Source organism: Opisthocomus hoazin, chromosome 15 (assembly GCF_030867145.1).
Source record: "Opisthocomus hoazin isolate bOpiHoa1 chromosome 15, bOpiHoa1.hap1, whole genome shotgun sequence".
Taxonomy (NCBI): Eukaryota; Metazoa; Chordata; class Aves; order Opisthocomiformes; family Opisthocomidae; genus Opisthocomus; species Opisthocomus hoazin.
The window spans coordinates 13,812,990-13,826,159 of NC_134428.1; the positions used below are offsets into that span (position 1 = coordinate 13,812,990).

A 13,170-nucleotide genomic window follows, 5' to 3' on the forward strand; every position below is an offset into this window, starting at 1 on the left:
AACATTTTGGCGGGCTGTCACTGGATGGAAACTTAATTAATTGCGGGGTTTGCGGTGCTGGCACAATAGCGGCTGGGGGGATGGGGGGTGGGGATAAAATCCCGAGGGGCAGGTTTGGAGGGAGACAATTGGGGGTTCGGGTGTGCGGGACCCCCGTGCTGAGCCTACCGCGAAGCGCCTCTGCGTCCCCTGGCGAAGAGAGCGGCCCCGCGGGGAGCAGGGTGCTGCGGGGGGTGGTGGTTTATGTGGAGGCTGGGGTGCAAGGAACTCTTGGGGTACACAGTTGGGGGGGGTGTAAACCGCGGGTGGCTGTAGCCTGAGGTGTGCATAGACCGGGTCATGCACAACTTGGGGTGTGCAGGGGTCGGGATGTGCAGAGTTGGGGTGCCCCCAGCCTGGGGTGCCTGTAGCCTGGGGTGTGCAGGGGTCGGGATGTGCAGAGTTGGGGTGCCCCCAGCCTGGGGTGCTTGTAACTCGGGGTGTGCATAGGTTGGGGTGTGCAGAGTTGAGGTGCACTGAGTCTGGGATGCCTGTAGCCCCTGGTGTGCAGAGTTGGGGTGCTTGTAGCCTGGGGTGCCTGTAGCCTGGGGTGTACATAGGTTGGGGTGTGCAGAGTAGGGGTTCTTGTAACTCGGGGTGTGCAGGGGTTGGGGTGTGCAGAGTTGGGGTGCACCCAGCCTGGGGTGTGCGTAACTCGGGGTGTGCATCGCTTGGGGTGTGCCGAGTTGGGGTGCACCCAGTCTGGGGTGCCTGTAGCCCCTGGTGTGCGTAGGTTGGGGTGTGCAGAGTTGGGGTGCTTGTAACTCGGGGTGTGCACAGCCTGGGGTGTGCAGAGTTGGGGTGCACCCAGCCTGGGGTGACTGTAGCCCCCGGTGTGCACAGCCCGGGGTGTCCGTAACCCGGGGTGCACACAACCGGGGGTGCCCATAGGGTGGGCTGCCGCAGCCCTGCCCCCTGCGCTCAGCCCCTCCCCCCCCCGCACCCGGCCCACCGGCTGCCCCCCGCCCCGGGGACCCCCTGCGCTACAGACCCCGGCCTGGGGGGGCAGAACGGCCACCGGGAGCCCCGCGGAGCGGGGGGAGCTCCGGGGATGCCCGGGGCGGGCGCTGCCGGTGCCCGCAGCAGGGGAAGGGGGGGGTGGGCGGCCCCGCCCCGCCGCCGCCATTGGCGGAAAGTTTGGGGCGCGGCGCGGGGTGGTGGCCCCGCTCCACCCACCCCCCCCCCCCCCCGGTGCGGGCAGCGGTGCGGGCAGGGCCGGGCAGGGCCGGGCCGCCCCGGGGCCGCCGCGGGCGCGGCCATGTGGGCGCTGTGGGCTCTCTGCTTGGCGGGGCTGGGCGCGGCGCTCGGCGGGGGCTCGGCCGATCAGTGCAGCTGGAGGGGCAGGTAGGCACCGGCACCGGCACCGGGGGGGCACAGGCGGCTCCCCGGCTCAGCATCCCCCCCCCGACCCCGGGGGAGGCACCACCTCCATGGGGCAGGGTCACGGATGGGACGCCGCGACCCGCGCCTGCCTCAGTTTCCCCAGCCCGCGGTGCGGCTTGGCCCCCCCACGAGGGATGCGGGCCCCGGGGGGCTCCCCGCCTCGCCGAGCTCCCCCCGTCCGTCCGTGGACCGCGGCTCCGAGGCCGGCGGGGCCCCTCGCCGGGGCCGGACACGCCGTGGGGAAGGCGCCGAGCTCCGGAACAAAGAGCCCGCCGGGAGGGGGCTGCCGCCAGCCCCACTCGGGGGGCGTGGGGGTGCCACGCAGCCGCGGACAGCGTGGCCGCAACAAAGCGGCCCCACGGCCGCCTGCGCTCCTTCCAGCCTGGCTTTCGCGCCTGTCCGTGCGTGTCCCCCCCCCCGCTAAAATGCGGCGGGCGAGACGCGGCGCTGGGCACCGGCTACACGTGAGCCCGAATCCCTCGGGAGCGGGGGGGGGGGCGTGGACCCCCCCCAGCACCCACCGGGGATCCCCCCAAGAGAGAGATGCGGGGGAACAGGCGACCTTGGGGGCCGTGGGCACCCTGGATGGGGTGGCTTGGGAGCCGGATTCAAGCGGGGCCGTGCCACCGCAGCCCCCTCCTGAGCATCCCCGGGAGGGTGCTGGGAAGCACAAGCACACCCCAGCGATGCGCTCGCACCCCGACTCCGAGACGTCGAGGGTTTGGTGCTGTTCCTCCCCTCGTTTCACCCTGGATGCCTCCGCAGAGGTGCTGCTCGGGAGCACGTGGGCCGGGGCTGGGGGGAGTTCCCATCACCCCGGGGGTCCCGGCTGACGGGGGCTGCTGTGCCTCGCAGCGGGCTGTCGCAGGAGGCCGGCAGCGTAGAGCAGCTCTCCCTGCACTGCGCCGAGGGCTCGCTGGAATGGCTGTACCCCATGGGGGCCCTTCGCCTCCGCCTGGCCCCCCGCCTGCCCCCCGCCGCCCCTGCTGCCGAGGACAGGAGCCCCTGGCACGTCACCGCCTGCGTCAAACCCGCCGGCACCTTCCGGGGGGCTCAGCTCTACCTGGAGAGGGAGGGGGTGCTGGAGCTGCTGCTGCCGGAGGCCCCCCGGCCCCGCGTCCGCTGCTTCAGCTGGCTGCCCCGGGAGAAGGTGGCTCTCTTCCTGCAGGCCACCCCGCACCGCGACATCAGCCGCCGCATCGCCGCCTTCCGCTACGAGCTGCGGGGCGACTGGGTGGCCCGCCCGCCGCTGCCCGCCGCCAGCCTCGCCGGAGAAGGTGAGCGCCGAGCAGCCCGGCTCAGTCTGCCTCAGTTTCCCGGGGGGGGCTGCTGGGGTGTCCCCCGTCTGTGCAGAGGCGGGGGGATGGAGGGTCCAGGGTTGTTCCCCCACAAGGCCGGTCACCGGGAGCCACCGCGGTGATGGGTGGTGATGGGCTGTGCTTGGCCGTTGCAGGGGCGTGCCGGCCGTGCAATGACACCGAGATCCTGATGGCCATTTGCACTAGTGACTTTGGTGAGTGCAAAGGGTGCTGGGGGGGTCCTGGGGGCTCTGGGGGAGGGAAGGAAACTCCAGCTGGGTGGGCAATGGCTCCCAGGCAGCCCTGGCCTCCCCTTCCCAGGCTGGCCTGGCTTGGGCAGCAGCCATCAGTGTCACCGAGGCTGCTGTGGATGGGGATGGGGACAGGGACAGAGATGGGGACGGGGACAGGGTCACGCTGACACCCCTCCCTGCCTTTTCCCCGCAGTGATCCGTGGCAGCATCCGGAGCGTCTCCAACGATGCAGAGCTGCAGGAATCCATCATCAGGGTGAGCGCCGCCCGCATCCACCGCCAAAAGTTTCCCCTCTTCCAGGCCGGGGAGCGGCCGGGGCAGCCAGCGGGCAGCATCCGCACCCCGCTGCGCTGCGGGGTCAAGCCGGGCCCCGGCACCTTCCTCTTCACGGGGTGGCTGCATTTCGGTGAAGCCTGGCTGAGCTGCGCACCCCGCTATAGGGACTTCCAGCGCATCTACGAGGGGGCCCGGCGCACGCGCCAGAACCCCTGCGAGTTCCCTGTGGACTGAGTGGCTCGGGGAGGGCAGCCCGGCCCCGCGGGTGCTGGGGGGCTGGGGTCTCGCGGGCAGCAAGTGCATCCCCGGGGGGACGCAGTGCCAGCGGGGTTGGTGCCCGGAAGGAGCGCGGCGCTTCGGTCCTCACCGCGTAGCCAGGCTCCGGCAGCGCGTGCTGCTGGGCTGGGGGGGGTCCCGGGAAAATCCAGCCGGGAAGGAAGGGATTTTCCCAGGGCGCGCTCGCCTGTGGTCCCCGGGGACCTGCCCAGGTGAGGGGTGCAGCGGTGTGGGGCAATGGGTTGGGGGGTCCCTGGGGACCAGGGTGCTGCACGCTCAGGGGATGCTGTGGGCTCAGGGACACTGTGGGGCACGGTGGGTCCAGCAGATGGGGGAGCTGACCCCTCCTCAGGAGGGCTCGGTGGCAAGTGGCCATGGTGGCAGGGCCGGGGACACAGTGGGGTGTGGAAGGGCCAGAAGGTGGATTTGCAACGTCGGAGGTGGAAGGGGGAGCGGGGCGGTGGTGAGCCTTGCCCTGGCCCTGCCTGCGACGCAGGGTATGGGCAGGAGCTGCAGGGTGGATGCCGAGGAAGAGGAGTGAGGCTGAAGGGAGCAAGGGGGATGGCGAGGTGGGAGGAAGGCTGGCGCGGGGAGTAGAGGTGTCCCTGGAACGGCCGGGGCAGGACCAAAGCGCCGACGCAGGACGGTGCCGTGGGAGCGGGGTCGGGCTGTGCCACCCATCACCGCCAGCCGGGGCCTCGTGGCGGGCGCCGGGTCACCAGTGGTGGGCACGCCGTGCCAGCCAGGGGAGCTTTTGACCAGGGGTAGGGGGCATCGTATGTGCACTAAAGTTATAATGATACCAAATTTGTGACATTTTTATAAACTAAACTGTATTTGTAGTGTGTGTTTGTCTCCTTTTTTTAAAAAGCGGAGCGGGATGTTCGCCCACACGAGCGAGTGCCGGTGCCAGTGCCAGCTACGGCGCAAAGCCCTGCCTCCCCCTGCACCAGCACCAGCGGGGGGCTGGAAACAGCCCTACTGTTTCTATATCGATATATCTAGAAAGATATATCAGTATTAATAAATGCTGCATCCCTGGTGATCCCCCGGGTGGGTGGCTGTGGGGTTCCTCTCCCCAGGCAGCACTGAGTGAGCGGGGCTGGGGCCGGCGCTCGGTGGCCCTGTGCCGGGTGGGTGACCCCGCTGGCAGAGCCGCTGTCAGGGCTGATTCTCGTCAAGAGCCGCCGGCCACAAGGCCTCATTGTGCCGGGCTGCCCTGTGCTGGCTTCCCAGCCCTGCTGGCTCCCGCCCCGCCGCTGCCCCCTCCACAGGGGCTCCAGCCCCCGGCCGCTGGCTCCCGCTCCTCCGATCTGCCCAGGCGACCCCGGCTGGGGATGGGACATGGGACCCCCAGCCAGAGGCCTTGCCTCCCCATCAGTAATGCCCCCAGAGTCTCAGTGATGGCAAAGCTCAGCCCCCTCAGCCCCCTGAACCCCCAAGCCCCCCGAGCCAGGGTCATGGCACACGTCAGCTTGTGCTTGAATACCTTTTCCATATTATTTCAACAACACCTTTTCAAACCCCACTAGTCAGGCTGAACCGCCTGGTATTTGGTGCCTCCGCTGACCATAACGAGCTTTTCCTTGCCAAGAAACTGTTTCCAAAGAGCGCTGCGGGCTTCAGAGTTTAATTAAATATATGTGTGTGTGTGTGTGTGTGTGTGTGTAAAATGATCTGGTTGTGATAAGATCCTGCCTGCGAGCCTGCCTGGTAGGTTTGATACGCAACACATGTTTTCCCTTGAGAAGGGTCCGATGCTGATTTTATGCTTCACTGCCAAAGGGCTTGTGCTCGTTTGGGGGCCAGGCTGGGCCCCAGGGCAGGATCCAGCCCTCAGGGAGACCGGTGCTCCACGCCGGGCTCTCAAGGATGCCGGCATCCCCCCGGGTTTTGGCGGCAGGCAGGAGCTGAGCAAGGCAGAGGGAAGGGGACAGGAGTGGGAAACCCAGCGGAGGAGGAAGAATGAGGCTGGAAAAGCAACAAATGAGGTGCAAAGGGAATTGCACTACCCACGGCATCCTCCATACGGCCCAAGGACAGAGCACGGCTACTCCGACCCCACCGCAATCCAGCGCATTCCTCTCGGCTAAATTATGACATTTAATGCGCTGGACATCCGGCAGCTTTCTGCCCAGCAGCAGAACCTCTTGTTTTTCTTAAAATCTGTTTATTTGGCCAAACCAGCTCATTCTGCTGTGGCGGAAAGGGCTGTTATCCTGCTCGTTCTCTGCTGCGTAGGTTTTTGAGGTGTTTTCGGTGCCCTCTGCCCTGTGTCAGGTTGGGTCGGCCACCCTCACTTCCCGCAGCTGCCGGCTCCCGCAGTGGCTGGGCCCCGGCCAGGGCACAAATGCTTCCTACGGGAGTGCCCCAGGCAGCCGGTGCCTCAGTTTCCCCACTCTGGAACGGGGGTAACGGCCCTTTTCCGCTGCGCGGGGCTGCCGTGGCACCAGGCAGCATCCTGCAGCCCCGGCATCCCCATCTCCCCAGGCCGCTCATCCGAGCATCTCCCCGAAAGCAGAGCCTGGCCCTGGCCAAGCCAAATTCCCGCCTGGCCCCTCCTGCCTCTTGGCACAGAGGGTAAAAACTCAATGAGACAAAATCCATAGTTCCTCCGCAGGGTGGAAACGGCAGCGGGAGGCAGCACGGCAGGGGGATGAGCGGGCTGGGGACCGGCGGCAGGCCAGGGTGGCTTTGGGCAGAGCAGGTGGGAGCTGGGGGGGGTCTCTGGAAGGGCAGCCGGACCGCAGCCAGGCTTGGAGAGAGTGGTGGCGATGGGGCAGGGCTGTGGCAGCACCCTGTGAGCCCTGGGAAGGATCCCTCGCTGTGAGCACGGTGATGCTCACCCAGCACGGCAGCCTGCAGCGTCCCTGGGGATGGTCCAGACAGACTCGCTCCAAAAGCCCCCCACTCATCTACCCTGCTCCCTGCTAGGGTGGGTTTGGGGACATCGTGGAGAGCAGAACCCCAAAACTGGAGAGCCAGGGAGGTGCCTGGGGCTCCTCATCCCGTGGGATCAGCCCCACCGTGGACCCAGCCCAGGGAACCCTCCGGGGACCATGGAGCCCTTCGGTCACGCTGTCGACGGTGTCCACACTGGGACTGCAAAACACAGAGTGGTGACACTGGTGGGGTGTCCCCTGGTCCCTGTCCTCATCACGGTCGCACAAAGGGAGCCGCTGTTTCCCGCCATTCTCCCCCAGCCCTTCCCCCCCGCCCCGCCCTCCTCCTTCCTGGCTGCTGGATGAAAGCCTGAACGCGTGAAGCACAGGGCACAAAGGGAAGGCACAAAGGCAGCCGCCCCCCCTCCCAGCCCTCCCCGTGCCCCTGGCCCGAAGAGGGACCTGCGGACCTCTTGTCCACCCCAGGGATGTCCAGGCAGCCTGCCTGCCCTGCCTGCAGCGCCTCGGGGCCCAGGAGCTGGTGTGGGGCAGAGGGATGCCCCCGGGACCAAGGGGTCCCCAGTAGGGTCAGGATGATGTCCCTGAACCCAGAGGATGCTCCACAGGGTCATGATGACACCCCCGGGGTTAGGAGATACCCGGGGGGGGTGAGGCTGATGCTCCTGGGATCAGGGAATGCCCCATATGGTGGGGATGAGGCCTCCAGGGTTCAGCGATGGCCCATGGGGTTGGGTGATGCTCCTGGGGTTAGGGGATGCCCCACGAGGCCAGGATTTGAGGTGCCCCATGGGGTGGGATGATGTGCAGCAGGTGGGATGGGGCAGTCTGGGCGTCCCCGTGGGCAGCAGAGCAGAGGCTGGGGGCACAGCCCAGGCCCCGGGTAGGACAGAGTGAGCTCTGCCCCACGGCCCTGGACGAGAGGCAACGCAAGAGCCTGGTGACCCCGAGGACACCAACGCCTCCCCAGCCCTGCCACCCCTTGGGGAGCTGCGCCCCAAAGCCTTGGGGCTACTTCGAGCCCCCCTCTTTGGCCGGGCCAAGGCTGATCCAGCTGATCCAGCACCATCGCTGTGCCGGGCAGGGATGCTCGGGGCTGGGGCAGGACCCTGGCCCGCAGCAGGGCCCCCACAGCCCCTCGCCCCAGCTCTCCCCGGTCCAAGACGCCTGCGCCTGGCGGGTCAGGCTGCCGACAGCTGGCGGGAAGGAGCTTTCCCAGCGCATAGCGACAAATTCCTGGCGGTCCGGGCTGCTTTGCAGCCGCCACGGCCCCGCCGGGGGGAAGCTGCCCTGGAAAGAGGCAGATTAAAAGCTCTTTGGCTCCGGCGGCACGTCCCAACCGGTCCCCTCGCACGGCCACCTGCTCAGTCTGGCACCCCAGGATGCTGCCGCACACCCCGGGCTGGGGCAGAAGGAGATGCTGCCACCCCCCCCGCCAGCCCCGGCCAAAGAGAGCTCAGCCCTGCCTGGGAATCGCTTCATTAATTAATTTGGTCGGGCCTTGGGCTGCCCTCAGGGACCAGCCCATCCCCATGGACCATCCTCCTCCGCAGCAGCAGCAGCAGCCCCCCGGCCCGGTCTTTCCCCGGCTCCTATTTCCCCTGATTTTCTGCTCGCTCTCAGCTTTAAGCAGCTCCACCTGCCGAGGACCAGAAAATCGGAGAAATCCCCGTGGCCCCCGATTTGGTGGCAGCGGCGCTGGGCTGGGGAGGGGAAACGGCCCTGGGTGATATTGCTGGGCTAGGGACAGGGTGTCAGGAGGGTTTTCCTCCCCGGTGGAGCCCCATTGCTGCTCTGGGGGATGTGTTTAACGGGTCTGGTTGTCATTTCTGCCTGCACACCTTGGTCTGAGGGTAGAGCGCTTGTGCACGTGTGTGTGGGTGCAGGTGCATCCTCATTCCAAGGGCAGGCTATTTGGTTCCCACAAACATGGGTGAGATCGGAGCAGAAACGCGTGCTCGCCTTCGGCGGCTCCTCCCTTGGCTCCTGCCTGGGTTGCCCTGTTGGGAAAGGGGGTCTCCAGGCAGGCTGGTGCCGGGGGCTGCCACCTGTGCCGTCCCTGGGGCCAGGGAGGTGGGAATCCTGCTCCCCAATCCTGCTGCTCTGCACCCCGAAGCCATTCCCCAGGCTGGGGCTGCCCACAGGGTCTTCTCCAGAAGAGGAGAGCCGTGCATGGGTGATGTCTCCTGGGAGCCCCAGGCATGTGAGGAGGCCAGCTGCCCCGCAGCGTCAGGAGCCACCGGCCATTGCACGGGCCCCCAGGGCTGTCACCGAGCTCTCGGGGGACACCCCGATAGGGCGCAGGAGAGGGACCCTCGGGGAGCCCTGCAAATATTGACCCAAAGGCCAAAGGGGGAGCAGGGGAGGAAGGCGACGGCCGTGAAATCCCAAGCGAGATGACTACATGGCAGCAAGCGCCAGCGCGGGCAGGGAAGCTGCCCGCCCTTTGTGCGCCCGCTGCCCTAATTGAGCCGTTATTGTTCCCAGGTTTGGTTCATTTGGTGGGGTTTTTTATTAATTGCGGGTGGGCAGGGGCTGCGGGGGCCTGGCTTCCCCCCCCCCTTGCTTCCCACAGGCTGGAATTTTCCCACAGTCGCTGCTCCCTCACAGCAGGAAACCCAGCGCCCGCGCCTCCGCGGCATGCACAGCCGCGTGCAACCGCGAACGACCGTGCACGGCCCCGCACAACCGCACGCAGCCACGCACGGCAACACACAGCCACACGCAGCCGCGCGCGATCGCACGCAACCATGCACGAGCGTGCACAGCCGCACGCACAATCACCCACAGCCGCTCACAACCACGACGACCGCACGAAGCCGTGTGCAGCCGCATGCAGCCGTGCACGACCACGCACCACCCTGCACACTGCACGGCAACGTGGACAACTGTGCACGGCCCCGCGCAGCCCTGCACAGCCGTGCGTAACTGCACACGGCCACGCACAACCGTGCACCACCCACGCACGGCCCCGCACAGCCCTGCACAGGCGCGCACAGCCATGTGCAACAACGTACGACCGTGCACAGGACCACGTGGAGCCCCACACAGCCCCACACAGTGCACAGGGCCACGCACAGCCCCTCACAGCCCTGCACAGCCGCACACAGCCCCGCGCAACCACGTACGACCGTGCACAACCGTGTACAGCCCCGTGGACTGCACAGGACCACGCACAGCCCCGCACAGCTCCACACACTGCACAGGACCACGCACAGCCCCGCACAGCCGTGCACAGCTCCGCACACTGCAGAGGACCATGCACTACCCCTCACAGCCCCGCAGAGCCGCACACAGCTCCGCACAACCATCTACGACCGTGCACAACCGCGCACAGCCCCACAGACTGCACAGGACCACGCACAGCCCCGCGGACTGCACAGGACCACGCACAATCCCGCACAGCCGCACACAGCCCCGCACAACCATGCACGAGCCCGCACAGCCCCGCACGGCCGTACCACTGCCCCCCCCCCCCCCGCCCCGCTCCGCACACGCCTGCGGGACAGCCCCCCCCTCCCCGGTGCCGGCAGCCCCTCCCCCGGGCGGCGGGCCGCCCCTTCCGGCAGCCATGGAGCCGGGGGAGCCGGGGGAGCCCGGGGAGGAGGCAGTGGGCGGCCGGCGGGAGCGGGGCCGGCTGGGCGGGCGGGGGCTGCTGGGGCTGCTGGCGGCCGGCGGCGGGGTCGCCTGGGCCGTCTGGGCCGCGCTGCTGATGCCCGGCTTCCGGCGGGTCCCGCTGCGGCTCCAGGTACCGCCGCCGCCCCCCGCCCGCGGGGACCCCCCCGGCCCCCGGCCCTGACCGCCCCGCTCTCCCGCAGGTGCCCTACCAGCCCGCCGGGCCCCGGCAAGCGGCGAACGCGCTGGCCCTGCTGCGGGGACGCGCCGGGAAGACGGTGGACCTGGGATCGGGAGACGGACGGCTCGTAAGGGCGGCTGGGGGCTGCCCCGGGGGGGGGGCGGAGGGCAGGGAGGGGGCTGCGCTCACCTGGAGGGCGGCTGGGAGCCTCCCCCCTGCCCCGCTGCTGGCCGTGGTTCCAGATGGCCCTCCTGGCTGTGGGCCTGGGTAGTCCTGGATGGCCCTAGGTGGTCTTGAGTAGTCCTGGATGGCCCTAGATGGTGCTGAACGGTCCTAGGTGGTCCTGGATGGCCCTAGATGATGCTGGATGGTCCTAGGAGGTCCTGGGTGTCCCTAGATGTCCCTAGATGATCCTGGATGGTCCTAGGTGGTCCTGGGTGGCCCTGCATAGTCCTGGATGGTCCTAGGTGGTCCTGGACGGTCCTAGGTGTCCCTAGACAGTCCTGGATGGTCCTAGGTAGTCCTGGACAGCCCTAGGTGTCCCTGGGTAGTCCTGGATGGCCCTAGATGGTGCTGGATGGTCCTAGGTGGTCCTGGATGGCCCTAGATGATGCTGGATGGTCCTATGAGGTCCTGGGTGGCCCTAGATGTTCCTGGGTAGTCCTGGATGGTCCTAGGTGGTCCTAAATGGCCCTAGAACACATCACATGCAGTGAGCACGGTGTGGACCTCCACCCTTGGAGTAAAGGGCCTTTGCACCTGGAAGATGCCGAGGACTGAGGCCACCCTGCCTGTGAGCCGGCAGGAGGGAGCAAGTGGAGCTGGGCAACAGACCTTGCCCACCAGATTGTCCTCCAGACTCAACACAGAGGTTCATTTTAGTTGCAACTCTCTTTCTCTCCAGGTGGTAGAGGCTTATAAGCAAGGTCTCAGACCAGCCGTTGGTTTTGAGCTCAACCCCTGGCTGCTGTGTCTCTCCAGCTACCGGACCTGGAAGGCTGGGTACCACGGGAAGGTTTGCTTCCTGAAGAAAGACTTCTGGAAGGTAACAGTGTCCCCAGGGTCTGGCTGTGCTCAGCGCTGGCCCTAACTAGGGCTGGTCTGCATCTCCAGACAGGTTTTCCTGATGGTTCCATCCCAGGAGGTGGGAGAACCATCCTCCTTCCCCGGGGAAATGCCCGCCTGGGCTGCTGGTTTTGCAGGCAGCAGCGCTCCTGCTCAGGGCAGCTTTGAGGGGAGGTCTTGGGTGCTGCTGACATGCTGTGGCCTTCAGAGATGCTCTGCTAAAGCTGGCAGCAGGTACCTGCACCCTGACCAGAGAAAACCCAGTGGGGAAGGTGGTTCTGGAACAGTGCCCGAGGCAGGTGTTTTGCGAGAGGCACTGCTTCTACGCCCAGCTCCCATCCCGCACGCTGCAGGGCATCTGTGCTTCCTCCGAGGCTCAGAAGATCACCCGCAAAGCGTTTGGCCACTCAAACGGTTCCCGCCGCTGCCCCCCCTCGGCCTGTTGCTTCTTTCATTCCCCTTTTCCTTCCTTTTTAAGGTGAATCTTTCCGATTGCTACAATGTGATTGTGTTCCTGGCCCCCAGCGTGGTAAGTCCCTCCCTTGCACCCGGGCTTGTTCTGACCGAGCTCAAGGGTGGGCTTTCTTAGAAAAGAGATAATCTGTGACAGTGGCAAAGATAACAACAGACCAGAGGTAAAGAAAATTCCAGAGTTGCTTGTGCTGGAATAAAAAGCCAAACGGGAGCATGTTTTCCAGCTGTGGAGCCTGCGCCCGTTGCAGCTGTTGGATGTGACCCTGTCTGGGACCCCCTTCCACACGTCTTCCCGAGGGAGTGCTGCTCTGGGAGCACTGTCAACAAGTCCCCCACGGAGCTCGTTACCCGGCCACCACGAGTGCCCGTTACAGCCCACACTCCACCGTCGGTCTCAGTGAGGCAGAGCAGAGCCGTGTGGAGTGCTGAGACCTGCAGCAGCAGTGGGCATGGCTGCGAGCGAGCGGCTTGGTGCTCAGCACCACTCAAATTTGGCCCCAGTCCCAACCATACAGAGGGCCAGAGCTGGCCCTGCATTGTGGAAGGGTCTTTGGTTGGTGCTGCTTGCTTGGGACCCACCGGCCAGGCCGAGAAGCTGCGCTGTGGTCCCTGGTGGCACTGCCACTCTGTGGCTTCGCTAAGGCCGCCTGGCCACGGCTGTCTCTCTCTCCCCAGAAACCTCCCCTAGCTGCCAAGCTCCTTGCAGAACTCCCGGACGAAGCTCGGGTGGTGGCTGGACGCTTCCCCTTCCCCTCCTGGACCCCCACCAGCACCCTTGGACAGGGGCTGGAGAAAGTCTGGGCCTACGACATGAAGGAGGTGCGGCGAGCGGCGCAGAGGGAAGCCCGGTCTGACGGCAGCCTCGTTAAGCCTGGCATTGAGGGGCAGCAGCAGCAGGGGTCAGAGCCTCTCCAGCCCTTGGGCTCAGCTCAGGACAGCAGAGAGAGGGCTGCTCGGCCAGGCTTTTTCCCAGGCACTTCCAGGGTGGTGGTCCCTCCTTGTCTTCCAAGGAGCGGGCAGTTTTAGGGGAAGCAAGGGAGGGGAAAACCAGACCTAGCAATGCTGGAGTTATCACAGGATTTAAGGGCTAAATTTGTAGTGCCTCTTCCTGTATGTTTGCTACTTTATTTCTGGTTAATTTTTCAAAATAAACATTTGGATGGTTCTTTCCTCGAGACTTTTGCTTTGCCTTTGAGCCGCAGGGTGTTCTGGAGCCAGAGCAGCTGCTGTTCCCAGCCTCAGGCTTTGCTCTGCCGTGCCTTTGAAGGCAGCTCAGGAGGGAGTTTGTCCAGCTCCCCTCCCACTGAAGGATCAGTTTGGCCCTGCTCACCTTATATAGCATTCCCTTTTCCACTCAAACATAGAGGAAAAAATGTCTTTCCCACCATAAAAGAGCAGCTGATCTCCTT

At 66.1% G+C, this 13,170-nt stretch overlaps 2 protein-coding genes across 3 annotated transcripts; both read left to right on the forward strand.

Moving 5' to 3' along the window:
- The first annotated feature begins 1,288 nt into the window (after window positions 1–1,288).
- On the forward strand, window positions 1,289–4,368 carry METRN (meteorin, glial cell differentiation regulator). 2 transcript variants are annotated; one of them, XM_075436555.1, is made up of 4 exons: window positions 1,289–1,383; window positions 2,278–2,699; window positions 2,876–2,935; window positions 3,168–4,368. In XM_075436555.1, exons 1-4 carry the CDS (start codon window positions 1,298–1,300, stop codon window positions 3,482–3,484), a joined length of 885 nt encoding a protein of 294 aa, XP_075292670.1. In that variant the 5' UTR covers window positions 1,289–1,297; the 3' UTR covers window positions 3,485–4,368. The 2 variants fall into 2 exon arrangements, with proteins under 2 accessions (XP_075292670.1, XP_075292669.1); XM_075436554.1 differs by lacking the exon at window positions 1,289–1,383 and adding an exon at window positions 1,396–2,189.
- A 5,614-nt stretch (window positions 4,369–9,982) lies between these two features.
- ANTKMT (adenine nucleotide translocase lysine methyltransferase) lies at window positions 9,983–12,936 on the forward strand. Its single transcript, XM_075436760.1, has 5 exons — window positions 9,983–10,174; window positions 10,245–10,349; window positions 11,127–11,267; window positions 11,766–11,816; window positions 12,437–12,936. The coding sequence occupies exons 1-5, from the start codon at window positions 9,998–10,000 to the stop codon at window positions 12,785–12,787; spliced, it is 825 nt and encodes a 274-aa protein (XP_075292875.1). The 5' UTR covers window positions 9,983–9,997; the 3' UTR covers window positions 12,788–12,936.
- The last annotated feature ends 234 nt before the right edge of the window (window positions 12,937–13,170 follow it).